The following is a 15167-nucleotide window of genomic DNA, read 5'->3' as shown; positions in this document are numbered from 1 at the left end:
TCCTTATAGGGAAAATGGGGGTTACAGCGATACCGCCCCCCAACCCCCCAAGCAAGGATAAGAAATCAGAGCTTTGACCTCATGTAGAAAACTTGGGGAAATGTCTCCATCATCTGCATCCAAGAAGCTTGTTCTTCCATCTAATACTAAAGAGAGCTGTGAGCCTTCTCTCTTCTTGTAGTCCCTTTTCAATCTAGAGCTTTTGCCTGGTTTAAGGGGAGACCTGGCAGGTCCTTAAAGGACCACAGGCCTGTGGTCTCCACAGCCTACAGTAATGTATTCTTCTCTGCCACTTCAAAGTAGTGTCAGGAAGTCCACTGTGCAGTGTGATGTTGGCAGGACCTGCCTCAGAACCAACATCCAACAGATGCAGCTGCCCTAGACATGGGAGACAGCTTACAGAGGGGCTTGCTCTGGGAAGGCCAGCTTGGACGGTAGATCCACTCCTCGCTATGTGAAAACATAGCTGTGTGATTAAACCCCCCAAAATGCTATTCTGAGAGACAGAGAAAAAGTGAGGTTTATCACTTTGGGATAGGCAAGGCCTTCTCATGCCACAGAAGGCATAGGCAGTAGGAGGATACGGAAAACTATCATAGTACACATTTCAAAATTCTGTATAAAAAAAGGTATCATAAATTTAAAGACAAGCAATGGGCAGAGACAGCAACATATATAACAAATCAAGGATTGATATCCAGAATTTTCAAAAACAAATCATTTATGGGGTGTCAACCTGCCTCAGTCAGAAGACTCTGGATCTTGGGTATTGTGAGTTCCAACCCCATGCTGGGTGTAGAGATTGTGTGGATAAAGAAATAAACCTAAAAAACAATCATTTAGGGGTGCCTGGCTGGCTCAGTCAGTGGAGCCTATGACTCTTGACCTTGGGATTGTACATCTGAGCCCCACATTGGGTGTAGAGACTACTTAAAAATAAAATCTCTTAAAAAAATCATTTATATCAAGAGGAAACAACAGACTGTGACCATAAGATAAGGGCAGGTGGGACGCCTGGGTGGCTCAGCAATTGGGCATCTGCCTTTGGCTCAGGGCGTGATCCCGGAGTCCCGGGATCGAGTCCCACATCGGGCTTCATGCATGGAGCCTGCTTTTCCCTCTGCCTATGTCTCTGCCTGTGTCTTTGTGTCTCTCATGAATAAATAAAATCTTTAAAAAAATAAAATTAAAAAATAAAAATATGGGCAGGCAATGCATGAAAGAGAAAAAAAGTGATCAATAAAGACACAATAAGGGCAGCCCGGGTGGCTCAGCGGTTTAGCGCAGGCTTCAGCCCAGGGCCTGATCCTGGAGATCCAGGATCAAGTCCCATGTCAGGCTCCCTACATGGAGCCTGCTTCTCCCTCTGCCTGTGTCTCTGCCTCTCTCTGTGACTCTCATGAATAAATAAATAAAATCTTTAAAAAGAAAATAAAAATAAAATAAAGACAATAAGATGGTAAAAATCACTGATAAAAAAAGGAAATACCAATGAAAATCATGATACCATAATTAAAAAAAACCAGGATAATATTTTACCCATAATACTGAATGAAAAACTTAGTGAAGAAAATATAGAGAAATAGGCATTCTTATATGTTGTTGGTAGACATTTGGCAGTATAAACTGAACATTAAAATGTGTCATCTACTGACCATTTCTCAGTTTCTACTTTATAGAAATTCACATGGGCCCAAAGAGATGAATATTAATATTTTCAGAACACCACTAACAACAATGAAAAGCTGCAAACGGTCCACTGTCCAACAATGAGGAAGTGGTTCAATAAAGCAGTCTGTCCAAACTTATGAATACTACACAGTTGTTAAAAAGAGTTACTTCAAAAAAAAAAAAAGAGTTACTTCTATATGTACTGGCTTGGAAAGATAGGTTATTAATTTTAGAACATTGTAGAACAATAAGGAGGATAAGGTCATTTGTGTTTTTTAAAGTCATTTTCTAAACATAATGAACACACATGAAAGGCCATTCTGCAAGCTGGGTTGTATATGTCACTCCCCCTTTCTCTTCTCCATCCTCAACTTCCTCCAAAGCTTCACAAATGAGGGCTATGCCCTCCTCCCTCCTACTACCCAATGTCTCCATGGAAACTCCACTCTCACCTCAGATACATAATGTGACAATTTCACCATTCTGCACCCCAATGCTCTTCACAGAGCATTTATTTCTCGCTCCTCTCTCTTGTTCCCCAACCATCTCACAGAGGAAGCAGCTATATCTGGCACGCTATCTCAGGTAACAATACAGTTCACAGCAGAAGACCCCACGTAGGGCAGACAGCAACCATCAATTCCAAATTCCTGAATGTAAACCACATAAACGAGAGCCTGCCTGTTCAAAGCATCTACCATGAAATGTGTGCTCTACAAGCACAGGAAATTCAACAGCAGTTCTAGGGGATCAACAGGGTCCCAGCTACTACTTTTACAGAACAGGACAAAGACTTGGGTGCCACCCCATCTAAACCAGGCGCATATTCCCGTAGATGGAGGTTCCATCAAACACCACATTGAGCAACAGTTTGCTTTTCATGGCATTCATCATCTTAGGGGAATTAATTCTTGCCTTTTACTGAATCAGCTATGCAAATAAAAACTTGCAGTGGAGTAATAAAAACAAACTTTTTTAAGGAAAGAAAGCACCCTAAAACTAGAGATAATGCAATGACTGTCCTTAACTTTATGCCAGGATCTATTTCGTTGTGTGCTATAAAATCCCGAAAGAATGCCTGTTTCTCTATCCTACGACTTGATCAGTCATTCTAACTGGGTTCACACCCACTGTCCTCTTGAAACTAAAACAGAGCCAGTTTTCTATGTGACCATCTACCTGTTGCTCTAATGCAACACCATATAGAACCCAACCAAGAGGAACAATGTAGAAAACAATCTACAAAAGAAAAACCGGAGAGAGAGACCCGCAGAGCAGATGAGGGACGCCGCACACAGAACCAGGCAGTCTCTGCCACAAGATTCTTGCTAGCCAGGATTCTCTCCCCACGGCGGCACACGCAAGGGCAATTTATTTTCCTAAAACTTGGAGGAAGCATTAAAGCCCAGGAGGACACCTTTGTTGAAGCATGGGGTTGTTTTTTAATTGGGCGGCGGGGGGGGGGGGGGGGCGGGGAGAGGTACTGGGGAGGCGGGGATGGGATGACACTCCCTGCAATATGTTACTTTTCCCCTTGCCTGCTTTTAACAGAACGAACAAAATAGTTGGGGAGTTAGAACAAGCAAATCTGGCCTCGGCAAGCCGATGATACCACTTGGGTCAGGATCCAGCTCTGTCGGGGAGTGATGGGTGAAGGAGACAGGGTGACTTCGCGTTCCCAACAGTCCCCGAGAGTTGGGGGGGGGGTCCCACAATCGTGTCCTCGCCTCGCAGGCCTGCAAAGGTGCTTCCCTCGGCCGCCCGACGCCTGAGTCGCCCACCCCACCCAGGGGTGTCCCCCCTCCCGCCCCGAGGTGCCGGGCTCAGGCAGGCGCGCCCCACGGGACCCGCGTCGGGGCTCTCCGGGGCTCGCGCAGGCTCTGGGGGACCCCTCGGAGAGGTCCGGCCCGGGAGCCCTGCCGGGGGTTGTGGGGCCAAGAGGGCATCCCGCCGCCTGGCCAGGCAGGAGCGTGGGCCGGGGGCAGGGGCAGGGGCGGGGGCAGGGGCGGGGGGATGCAGACCGTCCAGCGCCAGCATGGAGGGGAAGTCCTTGCAGTTGGAGACGCCCGTGGAGTCGGTAACGCACGTCTTCCACAGGTTGGCCCAATAGGTGGCGGTGGTGATGACCGTGCCGTCGATGGTGGACACCTTCCAGTAGTCGGTGGGCAGCGTGGAGGACACCAGCACCCACCCCGAGATGGAAACCATGAAGGCGACGATCTCCGAGGCCGTGCTCGCCATGCCGCCCGCTGCAGCCGCGCTCGCGCTCTCGCTCCCACTGGGCGCCGCGACCCCCGCGCGCCCCGGACCCCGCCCCCGGACCCGCCCCCGGACCCGCCCCGGACCGCCCCGTCCAAGGACAGGCGCTAGGGGGCGCGCACGGGCCCGAGGCCGGCCCGCGCCCACAGGGCGGAGAGGGGGGCGGAGAGGGGGGCGGAGAGGGGGGCGGAGAGGGGGGCGGGCCGCCCTTAGGGTCGCTGGCCGGGGTCTCTCCAGCCAGCCGGCCGGGCCCTGCGCTCCCCTCGCCCCCAGCCCCCGCAGCTCGCAGTGCGGCCCTCCTGTGGGACAGACTGGCAGCCGGATGTGGGCAACCTGCTGCGCCCCACCCCTTCCCCATTCCCCATTCCCCATTCCCATCCCCCCTTCCCCTCCTCCGTCCCCATCTCCCCCTTCCCCTCCTCCCTCCCCATCACCCCTTCCCCTCCCCCCCCCCCCCCCCCCCCGCAATAGCTTGGCTTCTAGAGTACAGTGTAAAAGCAGAGCAGAAAAACCCTTTTGTGAGCCCTGAAGGGACACGGTCCGATCACGCCGCAGCCCGCGGCCTGCTGAACTCTCTACAGGTTTGCAAGCCACGCTCCTCCGCGTGACCCCGTGCGGCCTGTCACGGAGGGATGCCTGCAGTTCTGGGCTTGAAATCGGCCGTGCCCTAAAACCCTGCAGTTCTTTTTTTTGGCCTCGTGATATGCAGAAATTCATGGTAAAGAGGTGCCTGGCGTAGGCCTAAATTCAAGACAGCGGCATATGGAGAGCAGAGGCTCCATGGGAGCCTTTGCTGCAGTTTCCATCTTGAATGTTCCAGCCTCAAAGCTGGCCTGCTGGTGCTAATGCACTACACGTAGGACACGCATTTAAGACATTTTTCCTGTGCGAGCGTCCGTTGAAGCTCCCAGTTCGGTGAGTCTGTTCTATCAGCTGATGGTTCTGTCACAGTGGAAACTGTTTTGTATCTTGTTCTACCTTTTTTTTTTTTTTTTTTTAGAACTTCCACCTTTTGCACCTGATTGAAAAATAAACGCATTCATTTCTTCATTGCTGTCTCGAGTTAAACATAAAGATCAGGATGTACTTTCAGTTTCTGAGGTCACAAATCTGGGCATAAAGGAGAGAACAAAGACACTGGCTTTCCTGTGGGGTTATATTTGTTCATTTAAAGTTCTTGCAGTTCTTGGTATAAGCTTTCAGGATTCACTTCTTGCCAAAAGTAACCAAAGGTCTAAAACCTATCAACCAGTCCTCTACGCAAAGGCTAGTTGCTAACCCTCTATTTCACATTGTCATTCATTATGAAGAGTTTCTCAATGCCTCTTTGTAATATCTATATTTTTTTCTCTTTTTTAAAAAAGATTTTATTAATTTGATGGAGCAAAAGAGCACAAATGGGGAGGGGAGGGAGAAGCAGACTCCCCTCTGAGCAGGGAGCCTGATGCGGGGCCCCATCCCAGGACCCTGGGACCATGACCTGAGCCAAAGACAGACATTTAACCAACTGAGCCACCAGGCCCCCCCATATTTTTTTTCTTTAAAAAAATTTTTTTTATTTACGATAGTCACACAGATTGAGAGAGAGAGGCAGAGACACAGGCAGAGGGAGAAGCAGGCTCCATGCACCAGGAGCCCGACGTGGGATTCGATCCCAGGTCTCCAGGATCACGCCCTGGGCCAAAGGCAGGCGCCAAACTGCTGCGCCACCCAGGGATCCCTTTTTCTTTAAATTTTAATTCTGATATTAACATATAGTGTTAATATTAGTTTCAGGTATACAATATAATGATTCAACAATCCTATACTTTACACAATGCTCATCCCATTAAGTGTGCTCTTGTCACTTTTTGTTTTAATCAAATGAGTACAGAATGAAATGAGAAGTGTTAGATGTCTATGGAGAAGAGAGGAGGTTGGACAATAGAATCATCAAAATCTACATTTGGAAGGGTCATTGGAGGCCATTAGGATACACTCTAGGCATAGAGCCCAAATTATTCTATTTCTTGAGATAGTATTCGGTTCATGCTCAAACTTCAGGTCCATGGGGTTCAATGCACATATGTTCTGATTATGTTTTATATTGTACTGGCAGCATTTTAGACAGTTTTTCTATATAATGGGCTCAAACCAGTCTCTTTTTCTTCCCCCCAAATGCTGTCATCTGTGCTGAGACAAGACAGGGTAAGTTCTACTCTTGAGCCATGTAGCAGCCCTGGGAGGTGTGTTTGTGTATGTGCAGTCATGCCATGCTTTGTATGAATGAAAATAAAGGTGAATGAGGATGATTTTTAGATGGGTGGGATGCAGAAATGGTTCTACTTCTGTACTGCTCTTGGTCTCAACTTGTCCTGGTATGTCAAGCTTAAAAACAGTTTGGGAGGGGCCTCTGGGTGGGTCAGCAGTTGAGCGTCTGCCTTCAGCTCAGGCCGTGATCCCAGGGTCCTGGGATCAAGTCCCATATCAGGCTCCCCACAGGGAACCAACTTCTCCCTCTGCTTATGTCTCTGCCTCTCTCCCTATGTCTCTCATGAATAAATAAAATCTTAAAAAAAAAAAAAAGCTTGGGAAGCACCTAGTCAATGTCATCCTTCTCATCTTTGCTGCCTTTCAAATTGATCACCTTTGACTATTAACTACAAAGTATTCACTATTCTTTTGTATGATTTGCCTTTTTTTAAAGATTTTATTTATTTATTCATGGTAGGGGGTGGGTGGCAGAGACACAGGCAGAGGGAGAAGCAGGCTCCATGCTGGGACCTGACGTGGGACTCGATCCTGGGACTCCAGGATCACACCCTGGGCCAAAGGCAGGCGCTAAACCACTTAGCCACCCAGGGATCCCATGATTTGCCTTTTTAATGTGCTCTTATCATGTCATTTCTTGCCCTCCAGCTATTTTCACTATTATTTCTATGCCATATTTTTTTCTGAATGATCTGCCTATTTCTAAACCAGTTTACTATTCCGAAAACACAAAAAGTCATGAACCAGGACATTCTCTATGAAGTTTCCTAAAATTCAAAATTGCACAAATTTTGGTTTTGTACTTTATTTCTTTGTTTGACAGTCTCTTCTTCCTCATGGTAGGTACTCATTAAAGTTATTGATTCTTTTTTTCCAAGACAAAACCCTGAGTCAGTTTTGACATGCAAAAAAGTATAATATTGTGACTGTGAAGACTCAAGCAGTTCCTAATTTATCAGTAGGTTGGTTATAAATTTCATTGGACCCAAAAGCTCATTGTTTGTTTCAAAGAAAGAACTATGAAGAATGGTGTGGTGTTTTAGAGCAGGCCCTGAAAATTTATTTAACAGGTTATATAACTTTCCCTCTTGTACTTAAAAAAATCCATAAGCCCAGGGAGACCTGGGTGTTTCAGTCAATTGAGCAGCTGACTTTTGATTTCGGCTCAGGTCATGATTTCCGGGTCTTGAGATTGAACCCCTCATCAGGCTCCACATTCAGTAGGGCATCTGCTTGTGGATTCTCTCTCCCCCTCTACTCCTCCCCACTCCCACCCCCAGCTCATGCAGGCTCTAAAATAAATAAATAAGTAAATCTTTTTTAAAAAAAATCCATAACCAAGATCACCATTGCAACATAATTTCCAGAGGAAATAAATTCAGAATTCCAACTTGGAACTCCAAGAAAGACTGACTTTCTCTCTGCTGCATCACCAGACCAGAATCTTTGGGGGTAGCTCTGGTTGTGATTTTTTCCAAAGCTTCTAATGTATAACCAGGCTGAGAACCACAAGTCTGACTCATTGAGATGCATATATATGCATATACACTGTTAATTTAGTAAAGCAGATGGTGGGCCTTACAAAGAGAAAGACTATTCATCTCTTGGCTGAAAACTTTGAAAAACAAAATTCTTTTACTGTAGAAACTATAGCCCACAATCTCAACTTCAAAGGGGTTGAAAAGACCTCAAACAGTCCATAAATTAAAACCTGGATGGCAGCGCTATTAGCTCCTTCGCCAGCTAAAACAGGCTAGGGTCGTCACGCCTGTGGATTTGATTCATTTCTTTCACTTTTATCCTTTGTCCATTCTATGAGGTTGGACAACCTAAACTCTTTCTTCCCTAGCACATCCTGCATAGTTGCCAAAGAGTTATATTTTAGAGCCCACAAGTCCCTGACCAAGATGAAAATGTTAACTTCCTCTAATACCTAAAGAATATTATGTAGTGAATCAAGCATTTATTTTATTTTGTTATTATTTTTAAGGATTTTATTTATTCATGAGGGACACAGAGAAAGAGGCAGAGACACAGGCAGAGTGAGAAGCAGGCTTTTTGTGTGGAACCAGATGTGGAACTTGAACCCAGGACCCCAGGATCACGCCCTGAGCCAAAGGCAGATGCTCAACCACTGAACCACCCAGGTGCCCTTCAAGCATTTATTTAAAATGTCTTATAAGTATTTCAAACCTGTTTAGTCAGAATAAACCTAAATACAGTACAGACAACAACATAATGCCACATAAGAATATTCAGAAAATGAAAATGGATTGAATAGAGATTTTTATTTAAATCTCTAAATAAATGGCCTGTTTTGCTTTAAGATTATAGAGTCCCAAATAACCTTTGCAGGTAATCTGCAAACCCATTTACAGAGTACCTTTCCGCTGATAAACACTTCCTTATTTAGGATCCAGTTCACTGAAATTTTTAATGTAATTATTCATGACAGTCTGTTCTTAATTGGAATACAAAGTGAATACGGCTCAAAAGTTACTTCTCCAAATTACTCAAAGTAACATCTGAATTAAGGATAATTTGGTCTTTACAAAAGCTGTAGATGATTTCCAATATGAAACCTACTAATTAATCTATAAATTAATAAATTTGACATGGAGACATCTAATGTCCTGAAAAATATTCTGAACCTTTCCATTTTGAGAACTAAACCACTGAGATTAGCACTGAAAGTTATTTCCTTGGCATTATTATGATTATTAAGGAAAAATAGAGATCCCCCTTCCCCCCAGGGTTGTTCAATAGGAGTGAAACCAGTTTAGCTGACTGAACAGGAGATTTGCAGAAATTCTTGAGATTCAACTCACCTGCCAAACAACACAGGTGTGCCTTTTAACAACTCAAGGATTTTCTAGGCATCAAATTTGGTTTCAGTATATATTAGCTCCTTCCTAGAGTCCAGGGAAGTGGATGCTGTTAATCAGGTGGGAAGAAACTACAGTCCTGATAAATATGGTATTAACTAAAAAAAAAAAAAAAAACAACAACTGCCCAGGAGCCAAATATTGTTACACCTTGTTAGAGAAGACATTAATGTCGATACTAAGAGAGTGAAACAGCATATCTGGTTCTTATTCCTTCCATTTCCCCTAAGACTCTCAGTATCTTAATGCCCTACACTAATTCTATGATATTTGTAATCTCCTTAGCATGAAAACTACAGTGATAGGAGTATTACAGGAATGAACACTCGTGCTATCACTGCATCACTAACCATATATTTATGTGTCTGTTTATATATATATATATAATTTTTCTGCACATTATGAGGAAACTGTTTAATTTGGCATTTGGTATCCTCTGAGGCTGTACTGCATCTGAATGTTTTGATGGACCTGTTACAAGTTGGTGACATGTATCTTGTGCATTTGTTTTTCCTGCATTACATTTAAAATGCATTCATTCCCAATTCTGAGGTATCTTAGGGCCATCTAAATTCCTCTTGAGCCCCTGGACCGGGAAGCTCCCAGCTGTCTTGGTGCATACCCCTCCAGACTGAAACGACTCTCACTCGGGGATGCTGGAAACTTCCAGTGTTTGCAGATGGGTTGCTTGTATTTTGCTGGTCAGTTAGCATCTCATGGGTCCTAATAAAACCTACCTGGCTCAGATTGGGCAGCAAGTAAATCTGTGTATTTGGGGCAAGTCCTCTTTTGTTTTTTGTTTTTGTCTGGCTTGCAGCTTCCTCATTTTTTAAATGAAGGAGTTGTGCTGGATGGTCTCCAATACAACTTTGAAGTCTGAAAGTCTCTGATTCCTTTTTTTTTTTTTTAATTTTTATTTATTTATGATAGTCACATAGAATGAGAGAGAGAGGCAGAGACACAGGCAGAGGGAGAAACAGGCTCCATGCACCGGGAGCCCGACGTGGGACTCGACCCCAGGTCTCCAGGATCGCGCCCTGGGCCAAAGGCAGGCGCCAAACCGCTGCACCACCCAGAGATCCCAAGTCTCTGATTCCTAATGAACTTGACAAGCCACAGACCAAGTGAACAAGGAGAGAAGAGAGGCAAGAGTTTTCCTTTGGTGGACTCCCTGCTTTCTTTTCTATCAACCATCTCCTGCCATTGGTCTCCCTCGGTTCCTATATTGAAAGGGCTCTATGTGTATGGGTGTGTGTGTTGGGGGGTGGGGGAGGCATGAGGATAATGTTATTTTATTTTCAATTTCTATTGTTTATTAAAAAATGTGATAAAGCAAGGTAGTTCAATTCACTAATGAAGAAGAGTGATGTAGGGGACCTAGGGCAGACAAGGAAATAGGCAAGAGAAACAAAGGGTTGAGTAGCACGGCCAACAAAGAGGAGAGAAACCAGGAAGCCAGAGGGGGATTGGTCCAAGGGTAAGAAATGGGGTCAGGGGATGTCCAAAGAGAAGTGTGCAACAGTGGGAAATACAACCAGATGATAGTTAAAGGTAAGAAGTGTCGGATGGGCTATATGACAGAATAAAGGTAACAGAAATGTAGAGGTGGGGACCAGGCGACCCCCTCCAGTGGCCAGGAGGAGGAAGGTTGTAGTGAAAAAGGAGATGGTGAGTATGAGGGAAAGTGGAGAATTGCGTCCATGGCCCTCACCTTCCCACATGAGTGTGTGTAAGGGCGGGAAGCAGAACATTCCAGTGACCATTACACTGAAGACACTTTCCCCTCTCTGTGGTCCTCAGAATGGAGCTGGTGAGAATTTACTCCATAGTACTCAGGAGCGCCATGTTGACTGTTTGGCTCACTTCATGGGAGACATTATTGGAAGTTTACAATGAATTCTTTGGAGGTCAAAATTGCAAATTCTTATGGAAACATACCCAGAAGGAAATAATTAATGATGAATTCTTTCAAAATGTAGGGTTTCCCCTATTTTTATCTACTAAAATGTGTATGGGTACCTTTTAAGAAACAGTCACCCATTTAATAACCCCATGGAGTGGGTTCTGTTTTCGTTCCATTGTAGAGATGAGGAAACCAAAACACAGAGAGATGAAGTCACTTGCTCTAGGACATGGTGGAAGCGGAGTTTGGTCCTGGAGTCACACTCTGTTGCACTACATTGCCTCTTACCAACACAACTCTGTAGTTGTGTATTCCATCAATATCTACTTGGTATATGACCAAATACACACACACACACACACACACACACACAATGAATTAAAACAATTCTAGCTAATTTGTATTGATCTTTATTTTTCAGGAGAATGGCTTTTATAATCAGAAGTATTTGAACAGGATACCAAATTTCCTTATTTAATTTCATTGTGTGATTAAGTCTTGTAATAGATGAACTGGAGTTCATGAATCACACTGTTTAACAATATCTCAGGTGATGCTGATTCACTGTATCACAGTTGGGGTCTGGAACACTTCTTAAAATGTATGTGTTTGTGTGTAGACATATGTATGTATATATATGTACCCATACACACACACACACACATTATAAAAAGTTAATTAGAGTACTCTGTTCTGTTTTTTCCATGCCTTGAGTCCTGTAGTATGCTCTCAGACAGTTAGAATTTAATGAGCACCCAGCCTTTTCTCTTACTACCCTGAATGGGATGTCTTCTGTGGTGTATTTACCTTGTTGCCTACTTTCTTGTATTTTGTTTTCTGATAAAGTTTTGACACACATTAGCTAACAAAAAGTGTGCTACAATAAAACAACAGGGGGCACCTGGGTGGCTCAAGTCAGTTAAGCTTCTGCCTTCAGCTCAGATTATGATCCCAAGGTTCTGGGGTGGAGCCAAGCATAGGGCTCCCTGCTCAGTGTGGAGTCTGCTTCTCACTCTGCCTCTGCCCCTACTTGTGCTGTCTTGCTCACTCTCTGTCAAATAGATAGATAAATAATTAATGGAAAAGTGTTGCATTCAGATGTAAAATGCAAGACTTTCCCCCCCTTTTTCACTAGGTACTTCTGGGTTGTTTCTGGAGCAGCAGTATCCCACAGCAGAGCAGGATGGATCTTGTTTTTGCATATCCTCACAATACTTGTTCTAACTATATAATTATTATATTACTTTAAAATCCAAATTTCTCTCATCTCCAAAGTTCATGTGATTATATTTAAATGATATCTTTGTCTTTCAGATTCTGAGGGCATTTAAAGATATGTTTTTAAAGACAGAAAATATAAATACTGAAAAGTTCCAGAGGCACCTGGCTGGCTCAAGCAGAAGGGCATGCAACTCTTGATCTTGGGGTCATAAGTTCAAGCCCCATCATGGGTATAGAGATTACTTAAATAAAACGTAAGTGCTTACTTCAGCAGCACAAATAATAAAATTGGAAGGATACAGAGAAGATAAACATGGCCCCTGCATAAGGACGACATACTAATTCGTGAAGCATTCCGTATTAAAAAAAAAAACAAACCAAAAACCCACAGCCATTAAAAGAAAAGTTCCAGATATTATCCACAGTTGCAAGATAAGTCATTATCTGAATATTTTGGGGTCCATTACTATTTGTTGTGCTTCACTGACCTCCTCTTATCTGATTATGAAAGTAAAGCAGGTGAAAAGAGAGAAGTTTGGAGTATTGCACTGACATATCAGAGAAGTAGCTATGTGTGTGTGTATCAAAGAAATAAAGAGATGGAAGTAAAAGGAAAACAAGAGTGACAAGTAGTAACAAAGGAAGATGTTCTCTATCTTTTTCAAAGATTTATTTATTTTAGAGAGAGGGGGCACAGAGGGAAAGAGTCTCAAGCAAGACTCCCTGAAGTCCCCACAATGTGGGGTTCAACCCCACAACCCTGAGATAATGACCTGAGCCGAAATCAAGAGTCGGACGCTCAACTGACTGAGCCACCCAGGTGCCCTGGATGTTTTTCTCTTTAAAACATTGATTGGGAGGGAAAGATAAGGGTAGGTGATGATGAAGAGGCTTTTTCAGATGAGCTTGTATGTATGTGTGGAATGAGAAGAGATGCAGGACCACAGACCAACTTCTGCCTCACTGGGCCGCTTCAGCCGTTTCTCTCAGGTATAGAGATTTATAGCATTGGAGAGCTAATGCATCTAAAGAGCAGTAGTTCATATTTGGGGAAATGAGGAAAAGGGAGAACACAATGACCGAATTAAGGATTAGTGCCATGTTAGCACGACCAGTTTCCTCTATTTTTTTTTTCCTTTAGAGCCAATTGTCCAAGTTTTGGAAAAGAAACTTGTAGCCAGTATAAGAAGTGAGGACTTACCACCATGAGATGCTCAAATAGCCCATATGGGTTCACTCAATTCTTCTATTCTGAGCACAGTATTATTCCTTCATGGAAATGATTCAAAAGGTACTTACTGGGGGGCTATTGGGCTCTAGACATCCTTTCCCATGTTGTAGATAAGGTGAGCGAAATAGAACAAGATCTCCACCCACATAGAGCTTACCTTCTGCTGGAGGAGGCAAGAATAAGGCAAGAGGAATGGTTAGTCTATCAGAAGATGTATGCTAAGGAGAAAGAAATTAAGCCAGTAGGGAGTGGGGTGTTCTACCCAAGTGTGTGTTGGGGGGAGATTGGTTTTTAAACTTTAGGTGGCCAGAGGAGCCGTCCCTGGGAAGATGACTTTGGAGTAGAGACCTGAAAGAAAGAGGGGACTAGCCATGTGGCTAGTTTTCTGGGGAGCACTCCCAAAGTGGGAAACACATCTGACTTGTCTGAGCCACACTGGAGGGGCCAGTGTGGCTGGAGCAGAGGAGATGAAGGAGAACATAGTGGAAGATAATAACAGAGAGGGAAGAGGGTCTGTGTATGTGGCCCTGTATGCCCATGTGTGTGTCTGAGTGTCTCTGCATGTGCTTATCTGTGTGTTCATGTGTCTTTATGGGTCTGAGTGTGTCCATGCATCTTTATGTGTTTGAGGGTATATATATGTGTGGGGTGCACATATGTGTCAGCAGTTGGTGGAGGGCTCTGTAAGTCCTAACATTGACTTTGGCTTTTACTCTGACCACAATGGGGAGACACTGGCAGGTTTTCTGAGAAGAGGTATCCAATTTAGGTTTTGGGATCACTCAGAATAGGAGGTGAGTTTAGGAACAAGGATACCAGCTGGGATGCTAGCCCCACAATCTAGCTGAATGACAGTGGTGGCTCTGATGAAGCTGGTAGAAGTGCGGTGGTGAGAGATGGTCAGATTTTGCATTTGGGATCTCTTTTGAGGGTAGAACTGACAAGATTTGCTGATGACTGGCTGTCAAGTATGAGGGGGAAAGAGAAGCCAAGGAAGACATCAGGGTTTTGGCCTCAGCCACTGGAAGGGTGGAGTTGTTTCCTGCCTTGAGGAAAACTCTAGATGATCGGGTTTAGGGGTAGAAATGAGAGTTCAGGGCAGCCTGGGTGGCTCAGCGGTTTAGCGCCGCCTTCAGCCCAGGGTGTGATCCTGGAGACCTGGGATCGAGTCCCACATTGGGCTCCCTGCATGGAGTCTGCTTCTCCCTCTGCCTATGTCTCTGCCTCTCTCTCTGTGTGTCTCATGAATAAATAAAATCTTAAAAAAAAAAAAAAAAAGAAATGAGAGTTCAGCTTTAGACACCTTGAGTTAGAATGCCCAGTAGACCTCCAGGAGGAAGAGCCAGGTAGGCAGTTGCATCTACAAGTCCAGAGTTCAGGGCATAGCTTCAAGCTTAAAAAGTATGCTCTGGAGCCATCTGTGGTCAGGTGGCATTTCAACCATGAAGCTAGACCAATCCTCTCAGGCGGAGGGTAGATGGGAAAGACATATTTTAGGAGTTGAGGATAATCCGACAAAAGAGATTGGGAAGGCACAGCCATCCAGGTGGGAGAAGACCCAGCGCAGACTCTGGAAGCCCCATGAATAAATTTTTTTGAAGAAGTGGAGTGATTAATAGTGTCACATACTGCTGAGGGGACAAGCAGATGACAAACTGAAGGAGGAAGACCTCCTTGACAGAGTGGTTCTGTGGAGACGGTGGTGCACGCACCAGATGGGAGTAGGGTCAGTGGAGGATAGGAGGGG

At 44.5% G+C, this 15167-nt stretch overlaps 1 protein-coding gene and 1 non-coding gene across 4 annotated transcripts in view; one reads left to right on the top strand and one right to left on the bottom strand.

The window, feature by feature from the left end:
- CLDN10 (claudin 10) overlaps positions 1 to 15167 on the bottom strand; it is a 127221-nt gene that overhangs the window by 22010 nt on the left and 90044 nt on the right. Inside the window, exon 1 of one of the 3 annotated variants that reach the window (XM_055335577.1) lies at positions 3693 to 3928. The exons of the other annotated variants lie outside the window; for them this stretch is intronic. Within the exon in view, the coding sequence (XP_055191552.1) occupies positions 3693 to 3912 (220 nt within the window). The 5' untranslated portion in view covers positions 3913 to 3928. Of the gene's footprint in view, positions 1 to 3692; positions 3929 to 15167 lie in introns of those variants that run through there. 3 annotated transcript variants of the gene reach the window in all.
- Positions 12448 to 12554, top strand: LOC129516704 (U6 spliceosomal RNA). The gene has a single exon (XR_008665837.1). It is a non-coding gene; the product is annotated as a U6 spliceosomal RNA (small nuclear RNA).

The sequence above is a fragment of the Nyctereutes procyonoides genome, unplaced genomic scaffold (assembly GCF_905146905.1).
Source record: "Nyctereutes procyonoides isolate TBG_1078 unplaced genomic scaffold, NYPRO_anot_genome, whole genome shotgun sequence".
NCBI classification, from domain to species: Eukaryota; Metazoa; Chordata; class Mammalia; order Carnivora; family Canidae; genus Nyctereutes; species Nyctereutes procyonoides.
This window is presented reverse-complemented; position numbering and strand designations above follow the sequence as displayed.